This window comes from Rosa rugosa, chromosome 4 (genome assembly GCF_958449725.1).
Source record: "Rosa rugosa chromosome 4, drRosRugo1.1, whole genome shotgun sequence".
Lineage (NCBI taxonomy): Eukaryota > Viridiplantae > Streptophyta > Magnoliopsida > Rosales > Rosaceae > Rosa > Rosa rugosa.
In genome coordinates this window covers 46,225,401-46,250,859 of record NC_084823.1, presented here as the reverse complement: position 1 = coordinate 46,250,859, position 25,459 = coordinate 46,225,401, and the positions used below count along the sequence as shown (strand labels likewise).

General features: G+C 40.0%; 3 protein-coding genes, 1 long non-coding RNA gene and 1 other non-coding gene across 6 annotated transcripts; all 5 read left to right on the top strand.

Moving 5' to 3' along the window:
* The first annotated feature begins 580 nt into the window (after window positions 1-580).
* Window positions 581-5,495, top strand: LOC133707385 (calcium-dependent protein kinase 1). The gene is made up of 8 exons (XM_062132954.1): window positions 581-1,332; window positions 1,732-1,875; window positions 2,071-2,223; window positions 2,891-3,006; window positions 3,194-3,361; window positions 3,710-3,837; window positions 3,966-4,065; window positions 5,052-5,495. Exons 1-8 carry the CDS (start codon window positions 675-677, stop codon window positions 5,133-5,135), a joined length of 1,551 nt encoding a protein of 516 aa, XP_061988938.1. The 5' UTR covers window positions 581-674; the 3' UTR covers window positions 5,136-5,495.
* Window positions 5,496-7,296: 1,801 nt separating this feature from the next.
* On the top strand, window positions 7,297-11,797 carry LOC133707383 (potassium transporter 3). Its single transcript, XM_062132952.1, has 9 exons — window positions 7,297-7,448; window positions 7,633-7,876; window positions 7,951-8,199; window positions 8,350-8,400; window positions 8,794-9,054; window positions 9,132-9,184; window positions 9,539-9,653; window positions 9,780-10,031; window positions 10,148-11,797. Exons 1-9 carry the CDS (start codon window positions 7,446-7,448, stop codon window positions 11,242-11,244), a joined length of 2,325 nt encoding a protein of 774 aa, XP_061988936.1. The 5' UTR covers window positions 7,297-7,445; the 3' UTR covers window positions 11,245-11,797.
* An 877-nt stretch (window positions 11,798-12,674) lies between these two features.
* LOC133707386 (uncharacterized) lies at window positions 12,675-15,818 on the top strand. Its single transcript, XM_062132955.1, has 4 exons — window positions 12,675-13,054; window positions 13,248-13,403; window positions 14,206-14,277; window positions 14,592-15,818. Exons 1-4 carry the CDS (start codon window positions 12,902-12,904, stop codon window positions 15,258-15,260), a joined length of 1,050 nt encoding a protein of 349 aa, XP_061988939.1. The 5' UTR covers window positions 12,675-12,901; the 3' UTR covers window positions 15,261-15,818.
* A 295-nt stretch (window positions 15,819-16,113) lies between these two features.
* On the top strand, window positions 16,114-16,197 carry TRNAL-CAA (transfer RNA leucine (anticodon CAA)). Its single transcript has one exon. It is a non-coding gene; the product is annotated as a tRNA-Leu (tRNA).
* Window positions 16,198-19,882: 3,685 nt separating this feature from the next.
* On the top strand, window positions 19,883-22,201 carry LOC133707388 (uncharacterized). Of its 2 annotated transcripts, none has more exons than XR_009845094.1 (4): window positions 19,883-20,505; window positions 20,619-20,724; window positions 21,706-21,794; window positions 21,947-22,201. It is a non-coding gene; the product is annotated as an uncharacterized LOC133707388 (long non-coding RNA). The 2 variants fall into 2 exon arrangements; XR_009845093.1 differs by having other exon boundaries at window positions 19,885-20,505; window positions 20,593-20,724.
* The last annotated feature ends 3,258 nt before the right edge of the window (window positions 22,202-25,459 follow it).

Below are 25,459 nucleotides of genomic sequence, written 5' to 3'. Positions count from 1 at the left end.
AGAACATTGGGGACTACAATTGGCGAGTAATATTTGACATTTGTAAGTAGTAAACTATCTAAGAAAAGGAGAATGACGAATGGTGGCCAGAAGTCGAACCATTTGATGAAAGCTATATTGATCTACTAAATACTTCATTAAGCCAAAAGGGCAGAGGGGAAGAGCCAAAATGAAGGGAAAAAAGGAAAAAACTACATGGAAAGTACTTGCACATCGTCTACAACATCTCCAAGCAAATATTTTTTTTTGCTGGGCTATTACATATCTATTCCTACTTGAAGGTATTTTGGACTAAATAAGGGTTGGGCTGTAGCCCATGCAGCCTTTGCTGTAGCTACGTACCAATCCATATCAATTTCCAGCCTAGAGAAAACGGTAGAACGAAATAGGATTTTGTTGGTAAAATATGTTTATGAGGGTAAATTATCTCATTACTATTTACACCCTGTTTATCTCCATATATATTTACCCCAAAAACGTTTATCATGATTTCTCCAAAAAGACCTCGATCATGGTCAACCGGGCCATGCAAAGTCCACTATAGTCATTTCAATCCTTCCATATAGTTCCTTCCCACCCAGTTTTCAGCTTTCAGACAAAGACACACTGTACCTACCTCTCTTTCTTTCCCTGTCCTAACATCTCTCCCTTGACCCGCCGTTGACCCTCTCCAAATGGGCGGCAACTGCAGCACCGCCGCCGGAGACGCTCCCGATCCCCGCCCCTCCAACGGCCACGTCCAGGTCCTCCCCCCAAATGCCGCCCCGACCCGACCCGCCCCGCCCAAACCCCACACCACCGCCCCAACCACCACCACCGCCATCGGCCGCGTCCTCGGCAAGCCCATGGAGGACGTCCGCTCCACCTACACCTTCGGCCGCGAGCTCGGCCGCGGCCAATTCGGCGTCACCTACCTCGTGACTCACAAAGAGACCAAGCAGCAGTTCGCCTGCAAATCCATCGCTACTCGGAAGCTGATCAACCACGACGACGTGGAGGACGTCCGCCGTGAGGTCCAGATCATGCACCACCTCACCGGCCACCGCAACATCGTCGAGCTCAAGGGCGCGTACGAGGACCGCCACTCGGTCAACCTGGTCATGGAGCTCTGCGCCGGCGGCGAGCTTTTCGATAGGATCATCGCCAAGGGCCACTATTCGGAGCGGGCGGCGGCGAATCTCTGCCGTCAGATGGTGACCGTCGTGCATTACTGTCACTCTATGGGGGTGTTTCACAGGGACTTGAAGCCGGAGAATTTCTTGCTGTTGAGTAAGGATGAGGACTCGCCGCTCAAGGCCACCGATTTCGGACTCTCCGTGTTCTTCAAGCCCGGTGAGGACTTAGCATTCACTATATGGAAGTTGTTATTATGCAGAAGAAGTTATTGTTTTGGTCATTGCTTGTGTTTGTATAAGCTGATTAGGTTGAGCTGAAGTTGACTACTTAATTGCGAAGGCAGCATTGGTTTAGGAAATGAAGAAATTTATGTCCACATTGCCTACTTTTCATGATTTATGTTACTTTCCTTGGGAAAAATCCTACATTGCATAGTGTGGTCGAGATCATGAATGACCACAATGTTGCCGGTCATCTTTCTCAATAGTTAGCCTTGCTTTAACTTTTCATGTTGTTTGTACTTGAACTTGGAAAGTTGAGAACTTTTTGTCACCTTCATTTTTCAAGGTGTAGTTAGACGAAAGTAGAACTTTACAGTTCTTTTTTTGAGTGCAGGAGATGTATTCAAGGATCTTGTGGGAAGTGCTTACTATGTTGCCCCTGAAGTGCTGCGCAGGCGGTATGGAGCTGAGGCTGATATTTGGAGTGCTGGAGTGATACTATACATTCTACTTAGTGGGGTCCCACCATTCTGGGGAGGTATGGCTTGTATTGCCAGAGGATTATAGAATTTGGGTCAGCTGTTGTTCTTGTTGTTTACCCTTTCCTCAGAGTTATTATTATTATTATTATTATATTAGCATTAAGATGTAGTCCTTTTCATCTTTAAGTACTCAAAGTTGCTTGGTGGTGATTTAGTGGCGCTCTTCAATTTCACTTTTCTTACATATGCAGAGAATGAACAGGGTATCTTTGATGCTATTCTTCGGGGTCACATTGATTTCTCATCTGATCCTTGGCCTTCCATATCCAGCAGTGCCAAAGATCTTGTGAAGAAAATGCTTCGAGCTGATCCAAAGGAACGGCTTGCAGCAGTGGATGTCCTTAGTAAGTTAATTTTGAGTTTTGTTCTTAGTTTTCCTATTACTCTCCATTTTCATCAGTCTCACATGCATGTTCCCTTTATTCTCTATCTTTTCTGCCCCAATACCAAAAACACAATCAGATAAAGGAAATATTATCAGGCCGTATGAATTTTTATTCATACTTTTATTTATGTAGAAGTGGGCACTGTATTGCATAGTTTGTAGGTGGTATCAGGCTCTTGGAATGATGACATTATATGATCTCCTTCATGGCATCATTTTTATGTGAGAGGATGATGCTAGTGATTACAGTTGTGCTACCCTATGTGGGGAAATAGGCCATCTCTGCATCAGTGGACATCGGTTGACAGCAACTCCTCTAGAACTACCTTTCACCCAACTTCATCACAAAAAAAAAAGAAAAAAGAAGAAAACAGAATTGGATACATAGAACTAGAAGTGTAAAAGCTGTGGAGGATTTAGAGAACCAAATGAAGAGCTCGGTTTATATGATTTCGATATATTTCGAGTCATTTGCTATTGGTCATTACTGTTACAGGACTCTGTGTTTGGCCCTGTCATATTAGCAAGAAACATGTCATGTGTTGCCCCAATAAAGTCATCTATGCATTAAAGTTAGTTTTTGGTCTTTAATAACAATGAAGCTGACCACTCATTATATAATGCAGATCATCCATGGATGCGAGAAGATGGCGATGCATCTGATAAACCTCTTGATATTGCTGTTTTATCTAGAATGAAACAGTTCAGGGCAATGAACAAACTCAAGAAAGTTGCATTGAAGGTATGAACATCTTTGTTCAACATTATTGACATCATCCTCAGTCATTGACCATGATTCAAATGAATCCTAGGGTTTGGGCATGCTGCAGGTCTAGCCCATGTCATGGGATTAGAAATACATTGGCATCATTGGTCTTGTTTTTCCAACTAAGTATGCAGTTAAATTATGCTTCCTATCTCTGTTTCAGGTAATTGCAGAAAATCTTTCTGAAGAGGAAATCATAGGCTTGAAGGAAATGTTTAAATCAATGGACACAGATAACAGTGGAACAATTACATTTGAAGAGTTAAAAGCGGGCCTTCCAAAGCTGGGTACCAAGCTTTCTGAGTCTGAAGTGAGACAGTTGATGGAAGCGGTAAATATCTGTGGTCCTCTCACTCTCAATTTAACTTGACCTTCATGATGCCAGTATCTTTGGTATTTTTAGTTTAAAGAAAAAAGATGATACAAAGGGAAAAGAAAAAGAGAACACGATGCCTGTCCTCTTGTTTACTTTTCTTTCATTTTCCTAATACCTATGATTTTCTTAAGAATATGTACTGAGAATACTTTGGCAGAACAGTAGCAGCAGCTTTTTAGTGCATCACTCATTGTAAGCTGTAATAACCATCAGCTTTGTGGCTGCCTTGTTCATTACATTATTCTTCATTGGGATGATTAATTATGATTCTACAAATTTGACAATTTTCTTTTACTGTTTCAGGCTGATGTTGATGGCAATGGAACAATTGATTACATTGAGTTTATAACCGCTACTATGCACATGAACAGAATGGATAGAGAGGACCATTTATACACAGCCTTTGAATATTTCGACAAGGACAAGAGCGGGTGATAATTTTTTCTTTTCAAACAGTATAGTTATAGCAATCATTTTTCTCTGTTATTCATATGAATAATGTTGCAAACCTCCCTCCACTGCTACTGAGCGTTGTCTTTTTGACCTCCTCTTGTTTTAGGTACATCACGATGGAAGAATTGGAGCAAGCACTTAAGAAGTATAATATGGGTGATGAACAAACGATTAAGGAAATCATCGCAGAAGTTGACACAGACCTTGTATGTTCATGCTCTCTATGTTTGTGATATAATTTCTCCATATATATATATATATATACAGGCCTTCTCCACTGCGGACGTCCGCAGTTTTTCATTGGTGCGGATTTCCAGTTTTGACCCACTTTCCGATCATATTTTCACATCTTAACCGTTCAGTTTTTAGGTCCTAATGTATAGATCACCTCTGCAAAATTTCAGCCAAATTGGTGATCGTTAAGGCATCCAAAACTGCAATTTACAACAATGTACACGAACGGTTCCGGTTCGGCAGATTCGGTCCGTTCGTGTAAATTGCAGTTTTGGATGCCTTAACGATCACCAATTTGACTGAAAATTTGTAGAGATGATCTATACATTAGGACCTAAAAACTGAACGGCTAAGATGTGAAAATGTGATCGGAAAGTGGGGAAAAAATGGAAATCCGCACCTTTTTTCTTAGGTTCGGATATCCGCACCTGAGAATGATTCTATATATATATATATATATATATATATTTATAATTTTTTTTTTCTCTGGTGATAACACTTGCATGTAGGAGATTTACAAATACACACTAATGAAGAGGTACAATTGAAGTATTAGGGTCTGGACTCTTCTCCAATATGATTTTCAGCATTATAGGGAGGAAAGACTTTGCATTACTGCATGTAGAATTGTTTTGACATAAAGACTATAGTGGAAAAGTACTGGGCAAGAGGGCATGAAAAAGTTTACATGTTTTTATCAGAAAAACCAGGACAATTTCAAATAATGAATCTATTAACACAATTAAGTTTCAGGTAAAAACAAACATGAACTCTGGCCACTACACCTCTCTTATTCTTAGGCCAGAAACCATATCAGCTGATACTTATCATCAAACTGAACTAACAACCTAGCAGGCTACTGCGCTTGTTCCTACTTCTATGTTGTCTCATTTTGAAATCTACATATTTCATGTTGAATGCTTCTCTCATGATTAATAAATTAAAAAACTTTTTGCAGGATGGAAGGATCAACTATGATGAGTTTGTTGCCATGATGAGGAAAGGAAATCCTGAGTTGGTCACAAACAGAAGAAGAAAGTAACAGAGATCAACTGTTTTTGCTCTGCTAGCTCAAGCAGTTTGTTATTTTTGAGGTTACACTCGAGATGTCATGCTCTATACCAGTTTAATGGCTTGGGATTGCAAGAAGTCTTTTCGCGTGCCGTCTGTGGGAGAGATTTGCTCGGTCGGTTATTTGGAGGATGATTCTACTGTTTTGTGCAGGCAGATTTCTTCGGTAATTTTGTGTTGCAATAGAGGTGGCACTTCTTGAATACAAGTACTGTAGTACTACTTGTCCCTCTCTATTGGCTGTTTTATTACAGAACTGAGATTGGAACCTCTCTCTCTGACCTTTTGTGACCTTTTGTATTACAGAACTATTGGCTGTTTTATACAAAAAGGTAATGGATTTAAGTTGGCATGGAATGAACAATGTATTGTATATGAAAGATTACGATGTAAAAGAAGTTGCATTGTTCCTCGAGATTATACAATTCATCTTAAGCTTTCATGAAAGCTTTGGTGTGAACCAGACCTTACTATGTGCTTGTTGAAGACCTCCAGTGAGCTGATATTTGAGTGTCCCGTCAGCCGAGTTATAAACACCAATGTTGTCATCCTCTTCATCGGTAAAATAGATGCAGTTTCCACTTCCAAGTCCACCAAGCTTGTCTATCACCGGCATCGAGTTGGTTGGTTTTGACATAGCAATCAAGGTTTTGGCTCCTATATCGCCTATAAAGATTGCTTGCTCTCCAAGGTTATTCATCTCTTCCCAATCACAGTAACCGGCAGAACCACCTATATGAAGAGTTTTATCTACCTTACCCTTCAACACCAAAAATGATACTTCTTTATAGTTCCGTTTTCTGAGTATTCTCTCATTCTTCAGAACTAGTGCCATCTCACCACTGAAGGAGGTGATCAAAGAAAAAGATGGATTATGCATGGACCTCGTGTGAAACTGAAGAGGGCTGACCAATAACAACTTGCCCTTGAAAGCAGCCTCGTCACTTCCACATTGAGATTGAGAAAGAACCTCTATGGGATCAAACATAAGCACAGCGTCGATCATTCTTCCCACCGTTGCATACAACTCTCCCTCATGGAAGTGAAGGTCAGTCAAGCCAAAGCCACCTTCTTCGGGACTATCGGGTCGATATTGCAAAGTCCATGATGCATCATTTGGCCTGCAAAAGGCCAACTTATGTGCATGTAATGTAAGTGCCGCTACAATGCAGTTGGGATCTGTTGGATCGGAAGAGGCCACTGTCTTGACAACAACTTTCTCATTCCAACCAGTTTCGTCGTCTCTGACAAAGAAAGAACGGTTCGTATGGGGTGGCAGAGCAATGCGAGCACCCGATACTGGGTTGAAGAAGTAGCTCTTGACCGTCTTTGACTGACGGCTGTGTTCTGCAATTATCAACCAAGAACCGAAACAGCCGGAACAATATGGAGCCATGCCGTCACGATCTACAATTTCCTTTGGAAACTTGAGGTTGTTGGCGGCTCGATCTTCGCAAGGACAATATAAGCCGCTTCACTATCATGTCGACCAATTCACGAGGAAGGTGCTTGGACCATCTGTCGTCTACGCTGCTGATACTCATTGTCACAGAGATTGAATCCTTCAAGAGCCAGCAGAGAATCAGGGGCGCACCTAAAGAACAAGAGAAATCTTTGAAAATTTTCTGATTGAATAATATCACAAACTCGAGATGTATAGATGCTTTATATATATAGATTCAAACCTTTCTTAAAGAACAGAAATGAATACATATTGGTCTTTCTTAAACTAATGAAATCTCAGACATCTCCTCTTAACTTAATACCAAACCCCTTTTTATCAAGTGATTAAACTAATTTTTTTTTTTCTTGATTCAAAGTGATTAAACTAATCTTGATCTGCATACACAGGAAAACAATTTTTTCTTTTTGCATACTAAAACAAGGAAACCTTTTCAAATTAGGAAACATAAATATAAAATTATTCTTGCTAGGAAAATAAGATGAAAACAACAGTAACCAATTGTCAACGAACCTGAAGGTCACTTACAAAAAAAAAAACGAACCAGAAGGTAGAAAGGAAGGAACCTTTTTTTTTTTGGATATAAAAGGAAGGTACCTTTTCTGCCAAAAAAGGAAAGATAATATTTTTTTTAAAGCGGGACCCACTGAAACAGAACTGGCGAAAATCTCTGCGGCAATGACCCGCCAGATTTGGATCCGATACGACGCCGTTGCAGCTCGACTTCTTTTTTTCCTTTCTTTTTTGTGATTTAATCCCTCAATTATTTCCTTCAGCTCCAAATTCCAGGTTACTGAGCCACCTCCATCCCCGCCGGCCATGGTAAAGTTCTCAACTTTTCCGTTCGTTTACCGGAAAAATGAAATCCTTTGATTTTATTTAGCACAGTCAAATTCCTAAAGTTTCTTACTTTACTGTGTTAAAATGGATAGATCAGTTTAGGCGGATTCGCTACAGTAATTGATTATGTTCTCTGTTTCGGGCACTGTGCTTTTTGTATTAACAGGTTGACAGTGAAGGTCAAACTGGACGAATTCTCCTCAAGGCTTATCGGAGTTTTGGTTTGGTGTTTGGTGCCTTGTGCATTCCTCCTATATATGTTTTTAAATGTGCATTTTCGGGAGGACTGACCCATTACCAATCTGAAGATGTAGTCTTTGGGGTGTTTTCGGTGATTTTTTGGACTATCACTCTCACTTCGTTGATAAAGTATGCTGGGTTCGCGTTGAGTGCCAACGATAATGGTGAAGGTGAGAGCTTGTGCAACTGGTGATGGGGTTGTTTTGTGGATTTGTGGGTGTAATTTTGGGTGGTGAATTTGCAGGCGGGGTTATTGCATTGTATGCATTGCTTTGTAGAAATGCGAAATTGTGTTTGATACCTAATCATCAAGCGGCGGATGAGGAGATCTCTACATATCGTTACCCGGGTCATTCCAGTAGTAACACACCCAATTCGCCGTTGAAAAGGTTTATTGAGAGACATAAGAGTGCAAAAACCTGTTTACTTGTTCTAGTTTTGTTTGGGGCTTGTATGGTGATATGCGTCGGTATCCTCATGCCTGTCATTTCGGGTGAGTGTTCTTTGGTTGAGCTCTTTGATTACTAGACAAAATTCAGTGTGCCTTGCACTTGAGATTGATTTTAGACATCAGTGAATGGTTCATTGTGTTATTTCTGATATCTTCAATGTCCTGTGCTAATAAATGTAAGATTTCTCGCAGTTTTTTCCTCTGTTGAAGGCATAAAATTTCAAGCAAAGAATCTGCATGATGGTTAGTGTTTCTTGCCAACAATAGAATATATCCATACATAAGTTATACACATATTTCATATTTAATGCTTATATTCATCCAAAACATAGATATAGCTTATAGTGGTGAACTTGAGCAGTTGCCTGGATTTTCTGCTCCTGCTCCAAGTTTCAACCTTCTTTTATTATAGATTTGTAGCGTCTCATATTTTACAAATAAGGTTGCATATCCACTATCTCGGAAGTTATTAGATGAGAAAGCAACCTTTACTAACCATAACCTTGTTGAGTACTTGCCTCCTAGTGCTGAGTTTAAACTGCATTGCTTGGCTGCATAATGCAAACTCACCATGGTCTCACCCTCTTAAAACTTAGCTATGCAATTCTAGTTGCTAACACTTCTACACAATCACAGGTGTGGTGGTGCTTATTGCATGTGTTTTATTAGTTGGCATATTTATTTTGCAACACCGTGGTTTCCACAAGCTGGGCTTCATATTTTCTCCCATTCTGATCCTTTGGATACTGCTGATTGCTGGTGTGGGAATCTACAATATCATCGAGTGGAATCCAAGAATGTATCAGGCTCTTTCTCCATATTATATTTACATATTTTTCAAGAGAACAGGAAGAGATGGTTGGATTTCTCTTGGAGGAATAATTTTATGTATTACTGGTAAGTTTAGCAATTGATCTTTTTTGTTCTATAACTTTGGCTTCTCATAATTGCATAAATGTTTTTGTCAATTGCAGGAACTGAATACATGTTTGCAGATCTTGGCAACTTCAAAACAAGACCAATAAGGGTATGCAACTACTAATTCTAAAGTTCGTGTTAACCTATGAATTTGTTTTTCGAAGTCATGACAAATAATAATATCCATTTCTTTATACAATTGACTACTTGTATTATCTTTCTGGAGATTTGGCACTCTACACTTCATGGATTGGTGTTCTCAGTTTGCTGTTCTATGTGGACCAATAAGTTCAGTCACCATTTTACTCGGCTAAACTATTTCTGTTGAAAAGTGAATCTTATGTTTGAATTTTACTCTGCAACTTCGCTTTACCTTAATAGTTACTAGATATGCTTTTAAATAGTATTGCTTATATCAGTGGTTCAAGGTTGCAAGGGAATCGCTAACTGTTGCTATGTGCAGGTCACATTTTCTTCTGTCATATATCCATGTCTAATACTTCAATACATGGGACAAGCTGCATTTCTTTCAAGAAATCTATCTGCAGTGTCTATGAGCTTTTATGCTTCTGTGCCAGGTAAGCTTCTAAAATTGAAAAAGAATGTTTTAAAGGATCGATCACTGTCTTGTATTTCTTTCAAGCGTTTATTTCTTTAAGAATTGTTATTATTAGGCTTAACGAATGCTCATTTCTTGTTTGTAGCCCCACTAATTTGGCCTGTACTTGTGGTTGCACCTCTTGCCGCCATTGTTGCCAGCCAACCTGTTATCTCTTCCACATTCTCAGTTGTCAAGCAATGCCATGCAATACGATGTTTCCCACGTGTCAAGATTGTTACAAACAGACGGATCCCTGGTCAGTTATACATCCCTGAGATTAATTGGATTCTTATGATTCTCAGCCTGGCCATCACAATTGGTTTTCGAGACACAAATTATATAGGAAATGCTTATGGTATGTCATCTTGCTCTAAAAAGTACCTTCAATATCAGTTAGTATTATTCTTGGTTTGGCTATCAGTTTTGTTCTTCAGTTTGTTATGAAAACTTAGCTTGCTTTCTTGATGCCAGGGATTGCATTTTTGGCTGTGACAATCATAACTACGTGGTTGACCTCACTAGTCATCAACCTTGTTTGGAATCAGAGTTTCATCCTTTCTCTTTTATTTAGTTTACTTTTCGGTTCAATGGAAATCATCTACCTTTCATCTTCGTGTATGAAAATCCTTAAAGGTGGATGGGTTCCCCTTGTTTTCTCTGCAATCTTCGTGGTGGTTATGTATGTCTGGCAATATGGCATGAGGAAGAAGTATACGTATGACCTGCATAACAAGGTTTCAATGAAGTGGATACTCACGCTGGGTCCTAGTCTTGGGATTGTTAGGGTCCCTGGGATTGGCCTCATCTACACTGAGTTGGCTACTGGAGTCCCATCAACATTTACTCATTTCTTAACCAACTTACCAGCCTTTTACCAAGTGGTTGTCTTTGTTTGCATCAAAACTGTTCCTGTTCCTTGTGTGCCCCAAAAAGAAAGGTTTCTAATTGGTAGGATTGGTCCCAAGTCTTACGGAATGTATCGCTGTATGATTCGGAATGGGTACAAAGACGTCTTTAGAAGTGGAGACGACTTTGAAATTGACCTGGTGATGAGCATAGCAGAGTTCATCCAGATGGAAGCAGAAGGTTCTGAAACACCGGAAGGGTCTGTGGATAAGCGTATGGCAGTTGTGAGAACATCTGGGAAGTTCGGCACAAGATTGGTGATGTCACAATCATCTGGCCCTGGAGAAAGCAGCAGTTCAGGTCCTTCAGCCCTTGTGGGCACCTGCAAGTCACAGGTGCTGCAAGATTTGCAAGCCACGTATGAGAAAGAAGCGCCAAAGCTCAACTACTGGCGGCGGGCTCGGTTTGGGTTGCTGGATACAAAGTACAAGGATCCGCGAGTGAGGGAACAGCTCTTGGAACTTGTGAATGCAAAGCATGCTGGGGCAACATATGTAATAGGTCACTCTTATTTAAAGGCAAAGTATAGTTCATCGTTTATAAAGAAGTGTGCTATCAACATTGCCTTCTCTTTCCTGCGTAAAAATTGCCGGTCGCCTGCTGTTGCTTTGAACATTCCTCATATTTGTTTGATTAAGGTGGGTGCCAACTATATTGTGTGAGGCAACCCTCTGGTGTAGCATCTTCTGAGAATGGATATGATTATTTTGGCAGCAAAACTTGCACTAGTGGCTGCTTTATCCTTAGCCACAAGCACTTGTTGTATGTGAATAGTTTCACATTCTTGGTTGGAAGATATGTTGCTCAGTTGGCATAAGCACACAGGTGAGTATATCAGTGACAAGTTGGTGTTCCACTCCTAATTAAGAGATTCTGAGTAATTGAGTTTGCCAGAGATGTGCAGTCTGTCCTTTGAAGCAGAGGATTATAATTGGTACCATCGAAATTCAAGCCACATAATTGTTGTTTCCCTGAAAGTGGTAATTTTTTTTACCACTATAATATATTTGGTGCCCTAAAAGTGGTAAATTCTTTCTCGTGAACCAAAATTCAGGTTGGTTTACTTAGAAATAGCATTGGTTTATTCCTTCTTTCTTTCTTTTCTATATTATTTAAAGTGAGGTGCAGAGTAGGCTTGTGAGCTTGTCAACATTACGGATAATTGGTCTCTGTAATTCATAATTCATTGCAAAAGAAAGTCATTGATGTTCTGTACCATCACCTTCCCCTTTACTGTTCGATTTGATGTGAATGTTGAAATTCTATTTGATTGCTCCACATTCTCAACACCAAGATTCTTGACCAAGTTCCGTCCGAGTTCACTTACCCTCACCGATTCAAATAGGGAGTAGTAAATTGTGGACGAATACATAGATTTAGAGAACTAGCTTGAAGAAGGATGGTTCGGAACTCTTCCTGAAAGACTTTAAAACTCAAAAATATAATAAACACAATGACAAGTATCGTGTCAAAATTCTCATCGTGAATATAAAGATAAGTATCAAGTCGAATCTCAAATGTAATGAATAAGTAGATAAGTATTAAGTATAAGAGCTATAATCATCCCCCATCATCATAAATTTGAAGATTGCAGAAATAAATATTGCCAATCCCTTAAGAGACAAGCCATATCACAAGTCCCTTGTTCTAGGGTAAGCAAGAGCAACCACAGAGCTGGTATCAAGTTGAGAAGAGGAAGTTGAGTTCTTCATTACAATCCTAAATCCTATATTATATTTCCTCATTAGTTTATCAGCCCCTTAAGTCCAGCACTCCAGCCGAATTAATCTGGTCAAAGATTTCAAAAGTTTGCCCCAATGCATATTGAAATTATGATTATCATTTATTTCATGGGTAGGGTCAAAATCCAAATGCAATTATTCACCAACTAATAAATATTCCGGGAAAAATTCTTCTTTGCACCGGCGGTACGAATAAACTAACAAAATCAGCCGATCTCAGCCGTTAATATTTATCTCCGCAAATTTTCCCCCAGAATCTCTTGAAGTGAAAAATACTGGAGAGTAACAACACCCCCAGAAAACCCAAAAATTACCCATGAAGCCCCTATAAGACTAGAGTAATAACAAATCCCAAACTTCCTTTCTCTTCTCCAAATTCTCTGATACGTCAATTCCCAGTTCTCCCATATCTGGGAATTGGATAAGCAACTCCAACTCAGCCATAGAAACCAAAACACCAGCAGCAGTTCTTCTTAGGGGGGGGGGCAAAACCCAGAAAGAATAATTCAAGTCACAGCTATCTTAAGTTTCTGATGCGAAAAGGGTTTAGAGCTTTGGAGATTTCGCTCCCACCACCATGTTGAGCTCCACTTGCTCTCACTCGCTTCTTCGCCGCCCTTTCCTCCCCTCCCCTATCCCCAGAGCTAGGGTTCCGACCCGACCCGGGGGTTTGTATCCAATTTCCCGCAGTTTAAGGATCTCCGAATCTCATTCCAGGCCTTTCAACACTGTAAGAAATTAAATTTTGGCTGTTTGGTATTTATTTTCATGTTATTTCACTGTCTGAAAAATCGTAGCTTTGGTAAGTTTTACATTAGTTTAGTTAGTTAGAGCTGTATGTATTGTTGAGGGCATCAATTATATCAGAAATAAGTTGAGACTTGTTCTTGTTTTTTCACATGTGTTTCGGGGTATTTGTGCAGAGATGGACGAAAATTTCATGCTTTAGGCAAGAGGAGTTCTCTTCAGAAACCCCGAAAGCTGAGTATATTGGACACTTGGTGCCGGAGGAAGTAGTCAAGCCGGAATTTGATGGTTCGAAGGAGGTGAAAAGGGACTGGGGATTAACTCTTCAAGAGGTGATATTTCCTTGTTTTACTGAATTTCATGTTCGTGCTATTTTCTTAATCGTTGAATGTCTGGTGGCTGCTGTTGAATGAAAGAACCAGATATTAAATAGCTTGTTGAGGTGGAGAGAATTTTGTAGACATATGATTGGGATTATTAGGTATGATGAATTGGGTTGAAGGTTGGGTTTTGGAACTGACTGATTGATCCATCTACGTAATATGTGTGGTAGTTGAAGTTAGTAGTGATATATCTGATAGGCTCATAGTTTAAGGTAATCATTTGACCTGATATCAAGTAGGCAAGGGTTAGGCTGATTTGTCGTGTTCAGGAGTTGCACTATTCATCGTGTTGGGAGTTCTCTGTCCTTCCAAGTTACAGTTTATTTGTACTAGGGTAGTGATTACCTCATCGGAATCCATTTATGCTGGTATTATGTACTTCAAATATTGAATAGCAAACATCTAAAGTAGATCGGTGGAATGGTGGGCCATATATATATCCAGCAAAATAGCGGGATTTATTCTTAGGATTAAAAATTATCTTACAGGCATCCATCATATTGTTGTCAAGACATTGAAGTAAAAGATAAAAGGTGATCTCATATTTACCTAATCGAGATCTAAGTTCAATTTCTTTGTCATTGGTCCACCCTACAAAGTGAATTAACTGGTCTACTCAAGTTGTAAATGTGAGAATGGAAACTTGTTATCATTCTGACAGGAGAATCCTGTAGACAACTATTGTTACTTAAATGTAAAAACATACCATCTGTCACATCAAGGTTTTAATTTTTGGAGGTGTAAATTTCAGGCTGCAGATACAGTGTTTAGGGCAATAGGCAGTCGGTGGAGTGTACCGTGGACAGCAGAAACCATATTGCAGGTAAGTATTCTTCACTTCAGTAGCATACATATTATGATGAAACTTACAGTTGTATATGACTAGAAGATGGTCATGGATAAGAAGTGCCATTATCCACCATCTTCTTGTAGGGATGTGTTGTTAAGGAAGAAACATTATGAAATACGCTGTAGTTTGCATCCGGTAACAAAGAAAGACTTTCATTTCTTCATTGTTCTGCAATAGTGACTTGTTGGCAAATCTAATGTGATATATGCTGTAGCTGATAGTGATGGAAACTGGAAAAGAACAAAATTATGAATTACACTGTAGTTAATGTGATATACGTTATGCAGGTTATGCTACTCTGGGTTGTTGCTTTCTGGTTCATAGGTTCTTGGATGATTCCATTTGCAGCTCACCTGGCAGGTTTCAACAGGGAATCATTAACATTTAGAGGCCAAGCCTTATTCAGCCTAGTGACTGATGTAACTGAAGGTCTTGCTGGCATTATGATCCTTCACCGCTGTTTATCTCGTTTCCGTCCACTTCCTCCAGATTGGTTTAAATTTAGCTTGAAAGGAACATGGCAGATAGATGTTGTGCTAGGATGCCTCATGTTTCCCCTTGTCAATCGGCTATCGCAATTTAACCTCAACCTATTACCACTCTTGCCGTCCACCCCTGTCACGATATCAAGTGTTGAGCAATCAATTTTAGCGCGTGATCCGGTAGCAATGGCACTGTATGCAATAGTAGTTTCAGTGTGTGCGCCTGTGTGGGAGGAGATAGTCTTTAGGGGTTTTCTACTCCCTTCATTGACCAAGTACATGCCCGTGTGGTGTGCAATATTGGTTAGTGCAGTTGTCTTTGCTTTAGCACACTTCAATGTACAGAGGATGCTACCGCTTGTTTTCCTTGGGGTGGTGATGGGTGCTATATTTGCACGGTCAAGGAATCTATTACCATCGATGCTCTTGCACAGCCTTTGGAATGGCTTTGTATTTTTAGACTTAATGAAATAAACCCAAGAATTGTACTTGTGATCCATTCATCGGCCAAACCATCCAGAAAGAAGCCTCCAAGTGGTTTGAGTTCCTTCCAAGGATTAGAGGCCTTATGCCGACTACAGGATTAGCTGCTAGCTCTGTGCCATTGATGTTGATAAGGGAAGTTTCAGCTGAAGCCAGTTGAAGTCCACTAACTTAATGTGAAGTCACAGGGATTAACTAGGATCAGCATGATTCTTTGTTCATATGTATAATGGATGAGGGAGATGAAGCACAATTCTTTGGGAAGATCTTCAAGTCAGCATAAGAAAAAGCTCTTGTAGTCTGTGGTTGAGCACACTTACGTATTTTCTCTCTCTTTTTTTTTTTTTTTTTTTCTCAGTTTTCAGTTTCTCTCCCACATAGACATTATTTTATAAGGGTATGGCGGCCGAGTATAATAAGTTAATAACTAATAAGTAGGCGGCGCTGCCCATTGTGATGAAAAATGTTGTAATTTACTTTTTACCAAATAGAATTACCCAATCAGTAGTTACTAATTGAAAAACAGAACCGACTTTCTACTTCTCTTGATACCTACGTGGGAAAGTTGAGTAATAGCAATTGTAATACTTTGGTCTAGAACCCAGTAAGCGTGCCTTAATATGTATACCGACGGTAAATAAGGCTGAGATTCCAAAAGCATACTATATACAAATGATTGTCAATTATATCTCTTTCATGTTAAGCAAATGTACCGTAGGGTTATGCAACGAGCGATGTTTTCGGTTTGGATGCTTGCATGCGGAAATCGGAATCTATATTTATGGATTGTTGGACGAGAGTGCACAAAGTATAAATATGTTTTGAAGGCGTTTGTTAACATCAAGTCAGGATGGCGGAGTGGTCTAACGCGCCAGACTCAAGTTCTGGTCCTCTAACGAGGGCGTGGGTTCAAATCCCACTTCTGACATTTTCTCTTTTTCCTTCTTTTTAGGATTTTACTTTTTTTTTTTTTTTTTTTCATTAGACATTTACATCTTCTCCCACTATCTAAACTAGTTTTTTTAGTCATCTTGTTTTCATTTAAGTAATTATATTAACACAGTCCTTTTTCCTAAATACACATCCTAATTTCTCATCATTTTTTTTGAAAAATTAAATCCTGATAATGCCCACGCAAATTATTAAAAACATAACCTAGATTGCACGAATGACGGAGGGAGGCTGCGAATAGGTTGAGTTTTTTAGGATTTTACTTTTTTTTTTTTTTCATTAGACATTTACATCTTCTCCCACTATCTAAACTAGTTTTTTTAGTCATCTTGTTTTCATTTAAGTAATTATATTAACACAGTCTTTTTTCCTAAATACACATCCTAATTTCTCATCATTTTTTCTGGAAAAATTAAATCCCGATAATGCCCACGCAAATTATTAAAAACATAACCCAGATTGCACGAATGACGGAGGGAGGCTGCGAATAGGTTGAGTTTTTTGATGACCTGCGAATTGTTTTTTCTTTCTTTCTTCTTTTTAAAGAGGATCAAAGGATTTCACTCCTACCCCCATGGTGACTCGAATCCATGATTTCGTCATTAGGTAGTGGGTGCTCTACCTTGAGTTCGGTAGAGGCAAAACTCGTCTTCTCCACCTTTTTTTTTTTTTGTCGCAATATTTCTATACCTTTGAGATAGTTTATCTTCCATTTGATCTCAATTCTTCCTTGATTTGTATTTTTCATAACCTATAAGAGTAACTAATTGAGTGGGTAAAGTTTTGATAAGAAAGAATAATTGATCTGTAAGTTTTATTTTCAAGCTTCCATCAGGTACAGTTGTATTCTATTCCCTTCTTCTTAAAGTTAATCAATTCAATTGTCATGTACTCTTAAAGTTGGGATTTTTTTTTTTTTTTTGAATAAGGGCTGTGCGGCTGCCCTCAGGCCTTTATTAATGAAACTGATGAATACATAGGGGGGATAAAAAGCCTAAACCCCTCATTACAATACATATCAAGAGAAACCCTGGAATAATACCAGCAGTGCCATTGTACCTGTTTGGACCAAAAATGAGCATTTTGGCCTGACAAGGCACGTCTTGGAGAAATTGAGCCAATATCAGTGGCTTAAGCTATATATTGTCGACAAGTTTGAAATATATATTTAGAGGCTAAATAAAGCCTACTATGGAAGCATGAAAAGTCAACTTTAGCACATTTTCCTACTTCGACTAGGAGAAACCGAGCTAAACAAGGAAGGAGGGGCGGAAGACTAATCAAATGAAATCCAAATGAGCTAAAACTGTCCAGATTAAATCTAGAAAACCCAAGGATCATTTCTTATGAAGAGTGCCAGAGCTAGTTTTGAGTGGAAGACCTTCAAACAATCAGTCCAATTTTCTAGGGGTGGGCGCGGTGCGGCTCGGTTCGGTTTGAGGCCCAAACCGCAACCAAACCGCTTTTTTCGGTTGACCTATATATCAAACCGCAATCACATTACAAAAAGGCTGAACCGATTATTTCGGTAACACCATTTTTCGGTGTGGTGCGGGTCGGTTTCGGTTTGGAGCTATTTATTAATTTCAACTAGAAAGAGAGGGCCAAAATCAGGCTTATTTTTACCTAACAATTTCAATAAGGCATAAATAAATTTTGAATGCATTTAGAGTCCACACAAATCGGCAAATATCACCTAAATATCAAGCAACTTGCAGAAAGACCATAGCAACTTATTACACACACACACACACACACACATATATATATATATCAATGATCAAGCAAACATCGCAACTTATTACAAACTGAAAACCTAATCAAAAATGGATTTCTTATATATTGAAAACCAACATTTCCATCAATAAAGAAATAATAAATAAATAAAATGTAATTAAAATAAATTCGGTGTGGGTCGGTTTAAATCGGGCGGTTTATGACCCGAAACTGCAACCGAACCGCTTTTATACGGTACGGTGCGGTGTGATCATAAAACGAAACCGTTTTAGTTCGGTGCGGTTACCGAACCGTTTTCTCGGTGCGTTTCGGGTCGGTAACCGCATTTTCGGTACAAAATGCCCACCCCTACAATTTTCTGCAGAAGCAAAACTGGAAAACTGGACCTATAAGAGGTCCAGCAGCGTTTCCGGCCCAACCACTATATGAAAAGCTCTGAAATTTGACCAGGATGATCTACACTCATAGTGGAACATTTGTTAAGAAGAAGTCACGGTCAAAATCTGAATTCTTGATGGAGATATAATTGAAGGGATAAAGGAGCCGAAAGTGCTTCCTTATCTCCAAAATTCATCATTCCTTATCTCCAATTATGCTTCCTTATCTCCTTATCTCCGAAATTCATCATTCTTTATCTCCAATTATGCTTCCTTATCTCCAAAATTCATCATTTCTTATCTCCAATTAATGCTCCACTATCATTTGTTTAATGCTAAACACTTTGGCATGGTAGCCTATAAATAGGGGTTACAATGAAACACTTCAACACACAATTCATCAACAACAATCTCTAAGATTATCCAAGCCTCTCTAAGAGCAACTCCTCTCCTTCTCTTACCGGTGATCACACTTCAGTCCTAGTCTTCTCAAGAGCCGACTGTCAGTGCCACCAAACCCTCTGTCAATGTGCTTCGGTCCTAGTCTCCTCGGGAGCCGACTGTAGTACCGCGACCACAACGGTTACGGAACCAGCTAAGCAAGGGTAACGCCCTCGCAAACCAGCTAAGCTAAAGTCACGCTTTGGCAAGTTCTCCTCACTTCCTAGTGGTTCTCGCTCTGCTCGATCTACAACATCGAGTATCGATTGTGATTTTGAAGAAGCTCAGCAAAAGTCCTCGCCACGAGGCACAAAGAATCCCACGACGAGGTTGGTGCTCTCCTCGTCCACAATCGCTTGAAAGAAGTCAGGTCAAGGGACACCCCCGACGACTGCACCCGAACGGTGCTAGCACGCCCGCGCAAGAAAAGAGACTGTTGACCAGCTGCAGAAAATTGGAGCCAAACAGTACCAATAAATTAGTAGCTTTCCCAATATGCTGCCAATCGGAAACAAAATCGACGACACGTCGTTTCATCGCGCCACCAGGAGGTTGCAACCAATGCATGATACGCCGCCTCGCTAGGGCAGACAAGGCATACTGAGTATACAAACCTAGACAACGGCCACAAGTCCCTACTGTAGACCCCGTGAAATTCCGAACATCACTTTTTGACGGAATAATTTTTCGTGACCTTTGTTTGACCAAAGAATTTTGGAAATAGTTTGGGCTTGGGCCTTGGGCCCAAGAATAGTGTAAGGTTAGAGTCCAAAATTTACTTTGGACACCCAACATACGGGTATGCTAGTGAACCTAGCCCAATAAGTTAGTTAACCTTTGACCCGAACATCTCCCTTGATCCAATATGGTCCTTGTAGCTCATAATGACATCTTTGCATAATTTTGAAATATACTTGTGCGTGCGTTTACGATTTTCTTATTTTACCTTTCTTAATAATTGGCGAAATTTCTGCTCGCCTTACCCGAAGCTTACTCGTCAAGCATCTCACCGACTTTCAAAAGCACAATTTATTTACTCCTTAAGTTTTTCAAACTCGAGCAAAACTCCGACAAAACTTGCCTTGCCATTTTTTCTATCTAAAAATAAGTTTTGTGAGACCCGATCCTTATTTAGCATTGTCAACACTTTAATTTGAGTTTTCTTGTATTTACTTATTTTACTTTTATTTTCCCCATCATTTTGGGTTTTTACCACCTTATTCTTTTACCCCAAATTTATCTGCCCAAAGCTGAGCCTTCTCCTTCACACGCAAAACTCAGCTTTTCCTCTTTCCTTGTTCACGTCAGAGTTGGACAGAGAGAAAGGGAGCCTCGTTCAGCTCTTCCCCTCCACGTTTCCATCATGCAAAGGGCAACTCCTCCAAGAACATCATCTCAGACCTTCAAAAGAGAGAACCCAGGCCATAAATCGTCATTCACCCTTCTCTTCTCACCTTTCCTCTCGTCCCTGGACACATCAGTCCGTTTACGAGCCTCGAAACACCTAGTTCGAGATCTCCGATCAGAAAACGTTCTTCATCAAAGTTGTTCGCCTATGTCTCCTCTATCTAGCCTCCAAATTTCAGCTCCATCGGAATTTATTTGAGACCTGTACAGCCCTCGAAGCGGAAGCTGTTCCGGAGCAAGCCTGTTCCGGATTTCTGCTTAAACTTCCTCTCTTGCTCTACCCGAATCCCCAACACCTTGCTTGAGACTGATACCAACAGTTGGTAAGATTCTTAAGCCATCAAGTTCTCCTTTGTTTCCTCGATTTTAGACTCAATACGTTCAAAACACCTCATTTACATATTGAGCAGTCTCTGTTTCACTTTGCATGTTCGAGATTGAGCAAACTTCTTGGCCTGTGGCTGGACTCGATCCAATCAGCTCCTTCAGCTCTCTTTCCTGTTGAAATCCTCAAGAGAAGCTCACCTTTTGATTAGTCTTTGGTGAGTATCATCTTTTCCATAAAACTCTGTATTTTTGGTTGTTGTTACAAACTCTTGCAGATTACAACTTGTCACTATTGTTGTTGGAACCTTGTTGTTTTAGCTAAGAACCTTTCATTCTTTCTGATGTGTTGGGTGTATGCTAAACCATGGTTATCTTGAACATTGAAGTCATGCTTGATTCAAAAGTTTATTTGTGTTACTGTTGTCCAAACACCATGTCTTCAAAACATCATGTTAGTGAGCTACAAGACCTTCCCCTTATAGTATTGAAGGGTGACTGAGACTTTAAGCCTTTAGAAGCTTTAGATACTTTTTGTAGGTGTCTTAGAGTCTACTTAACCAGCCATTTTGGGTACCAAACGAGCTTTACACAAAAGAACCAGTTTCTGCAGATTTTCAGTTTTCAGTAAAATCTGACCCAGTTGTATTCATTTCAAAACTGGAGCTAAACCGTTGAGAATTTGGGGTCAGTTTCTTCTAGAGAAATATATTAGACAAATATATGAACGTTCCAGAATTTGAATCACCCCAAAATCATTTTTCTGGAATTAGTTATGCAATTTTGAAATAGGGGGACAGAAGCTTATATTTCTGGAAAGAATCTGCACATTGTTTTACTTCAGCCTTTAAAACCTTTACTCTTTGTTTGGTTTCACTTGAAATTCAATAGCCATTTCAATCGTACTGAGTTGGTTGACAAGCCATCCTTCTTTCAAAATTTCTCAAGAATTTACCTCAAGTATTTTGAACAATTCCGTGACCCTTGACAGCTCCTTTAAAACTCTGTTTTCGGTTTTCAGCAACCTGTCTTTTAAAAAGTGTTCTTACCCCCTCTTCCTAACAACAAACCCCTTATTAGAACCCAAATGGTCTGGTTATTAGCTAGTCAATTAGGTTAAAGGAAAGGTTCTCTTTGGAGAGTATTGCGTGTGAATAGCTAGCCTAGTTTATCGTTATTAATGCCGCTTATTGATCTAGGCTTGACATCGTGGTGGAATCTTGTGAAGTGGTGGTTGCTACAAGGTTGCATTGAGGCCAAGTGCTGCAAGAGAAAGCTCGAGTTCCAGGTAGGGGATGCCTTTAACTCTATCTATGCTTTTCTTGCATATACTATGTTTTATATGAGGCCTCTTGCATGGTTTTTGGAAATTATCTGTTTTACAATTGAAATGGTTTGCGTGGATTGAATTGATGTGTTGGCAATTGATGGGGATGTAAGGAGAGGTCAGTTCCTCCTTGAGCCACCGGTGGTGGGCAGTGTGCACCATGCCCTTGTTATCTCCCCTTTGTCTCTAGCCTTGTGATTAATGAATTCCGGAAAGTGATTGGCTAGATGGACGGTTGTGATGGAAGTGTGAAAGATGATCAATTGCCGTGGGATTGTAGTTACGTGGTGACGATCACGTGGAAGCGCAAACCGGTTTTATCTACTTCTTTTATTCAAAACAATAACTCATGTTTTTAAACTTAGATATGGGGGCGGGCATGGGCAATGACTGGATGTAGGAGCCTAACCCCTACTTTAGTTTGTTTTGCAGGCTGTTGTTGTTGAAGCTTGGGCACGGAGGATAATCCTTGGAGGACACAATTTGTTTTACTCTATTTAAAGTTTATTTCCTTTCGGCTTGCTTAATTTCACTAAAGTTTTGTAACATTATGTATGGTTGATGATGTGTGTGATTGCTTACCACCAAAGTGGAACCCTAGGGTTAGAACCTCCATTTGAATTTAGGTCCTAGTGGGCTAGACCTAGAAGACTCACATAAATTACCATTTAATGAACTTAATGCAAACTTGGGGCTATGACTAAAAATTGACATAGGTTCTAAAACTCAACTCAACACCACCTTCCTTTCCTCTTATTCGCCTAGTTCGTAATCTTGTGATTACGAGCCAAGCCCACTATACAAGCCCAAGAATTTCGGGCTTATAGATTTCTTGTTTTCCAACCTAAAGGCCTTGTCTCTTTGAGGAATTCTAGGCCCAAAACACTTACTCCAAGTGTTGCGGGTGTAGGGTTCCTTGGGGAGGCGGCGCTGTGGTAATCCGGTCTCCGGGTCGCCACAGAAAAGATGGTATCAGAGCATAACGGTTCTGACAGACCTTGAACTTAAAACCTTTTTGTTGTGTGAAGTTTGCTGGATTGTCTTTAATCGTTATTATTATCATCAACCATACTAAAAATGTTTTGAAAAATGGGTTTTTTCAGATTTGAAAAAAAAAAAAAAAAAAAAAAATGTCCGACTTCTCCGTGGACTCCTCCGGCACCGACAGCACAGCCGAATCCTACGTGACTGTAGAATTGGAACCCTCCGCCCGGATTGATGTCCCTCCACCCTTATCTTCTAGTGCTCTTCCCTCTTCCTCCACTCCGCGTCCGAACCCGAAGGTGGTGGAGATGAGGAACCTGATTGCCGAAATTGATAGGGATCTTGAAAGTGTAACAAGGGCAATGATAGGACCTGTCTACCCTCGACAAAAGATCAATACCTTACAGGGGTATATTCGGGAATTCTTGGCGGTGAGAGCTAGGCATCCCGACGTATACGAAAGCTTAGAGGACCGTAATTATCGATTCATACACGGTCTGAATTCAAGGATGCGGGAAAGGATGACGATGAACTACTCCCGACCATGGCACGAGGTTGTTGAGGAGGCCGAGAGAGTTGATGCATTCTTGGACGAGATATACACTGTGCTCGATGCAGAAGGTGACGGACGACCACTTCCTCCGGAAATTCAAGCAATCAAAGACCGTATCGATCCTGTAGACTATCATAGGGAGATGAGATTTTATCCCTACGATCCGGAAGATTCGGATTAGGACTTTTGTTAGTAGGACGTTTGTGGTCACTTTTTTTTAGACCCCTAGTTTCTAGTTGCTTTTCGGACTCTTTAAGCTTTCCTTTGCTAGTTAAACACTCCTAGTTCTCATCTCTAATTGCTTGGTAATATTCCTCAGTTTGAACTTCGATGTTCGTTTTCTAGAAGCAAACTTTGACCTTGCAAAAAAAAAAAAAAAAAAAAAAAAAAAAAAATTCTTGAGTCAATTACTGGACTGCCCACTTCGAGCCTTGTCTTGGCCAACCTATTGATCTTCAAAATTCGTGAATTTTTGATATGTTTCAGTTTGGTCAGTTAGCTATGGATCTGGAAATTTTCACCTCTTTCTATCGTGAAATAAATTCGGGGTGATTTTTCAAAGTTCAGTCTGCAGTTGACAAAAATCTGGCAGCATTAATTCGCGAAACGTTGTTGAGATTTGAATCTTATTTTGAAACAAAGACACCCACTCTCCTATACTTCCCATTCTTTCCTTTCTCGGGCTCAAACAATACCCATCCTCTAACTCTTTTAGTTATATGTTGCCTTATTCAATTTCTTTTAGGAAACACACCATTCGTTCATCGAGACCGACTTCCCTTTTGTTGGACATTCACATAGTTGAGGTTTCCCTCACTCTTTCTTTCTCCAACTCTTGTTCCCGGAACACTTTCTCGTACTTAGTAGGAGTGCCTTCAAGGTAGAAAATGGACTCTATACCCAATGAAGATCTAATGGCGAATAGGATAGTCCTCGATAGTTTAAATGCCTTCTTCCCTTCCAAATTGTTACGCTGCCTATTGTCACTTGGTTTCAGCTGGTGGTACTAGACCTGGTATTAGGTAAACTATAGGCTATTTACGGAGGACTCTTGGCAATCAGAAATGAAATTTTAGGATGTCTTGATGTTACCCACTCGAAGGATCAACCTATAACTTCTCGCGGCTCGTGGAGAATTTCGACACTTGGGATCATAAATGAGGTTGGATCTGCGTGGTACTCACAATGCTTCAATTGTTATATGATGGTTAAATTGACCTGAATTTTTACAAGTAACACATTCTTTTCCTTTTTCACTCCTTGCTGCGATCCCTTTCTCACACTCTATCTTCCACATTAGTCGTCTTCGTGGTTAATTGTTCGTCCAATAGCTCTGTTTCTAGGATGAAGACTCCACTTTTAATCACTTCAAGGGAATACACAAGCAACTAATATGAAGCGTCACTGTAGCTGAGGAGTACTTTTGGGAAGTTCAAGAAGAAAATATTGTTAGCGAGACGAAGCGAAGTTAACCGCTTACTACGGAAGACCGTGAAACAATAGCCACTTGAGTAAGGAGCGTACATTTGCCATCGCACATTGCATTATGTGAGGTATAGACGGATCTCCAAGACTTAAGTCTTAGGCGCCGAAATTGTGCTTCTAGTTATCGCTTGACTACACGGTGTTACAGCTATACCGCTTACTACGTACTCGATAGTTATGTCTACAACTTTAGTACTTGTTCGTGGCTAATGGCGAAAAATGCGTGTTCTATACTCTAGGATAGTACGTGAGTAGATGATTTCCTCGCCAATGTTATTGGTAACGAAAGGCGCGACGAAAGTGTGCTACTTCGAAGTTAGAATTCTAGTGAGCAAAGTGTAAAGACAAGTGCAGCGATTCAGAAATGCGTTCTCCAACCCGAGTTATTCCAGTTAGGTACTTCAGTTGAGAAGTTTTGGAAACACTTCCATATCTTAGTTTGGTACTCAGTTTGCAGTAGCTTTTACTAAAGACCAGTCAGACTAGATAGATCATGTCGACAACAGGTCACTCATCGACCCACATAGTCCACCGATTTCACCATTCTTTATCTATGTCATTCAGAATCGATAACTGCAAACTTAGTGTTGAGATTTTCGTCCCC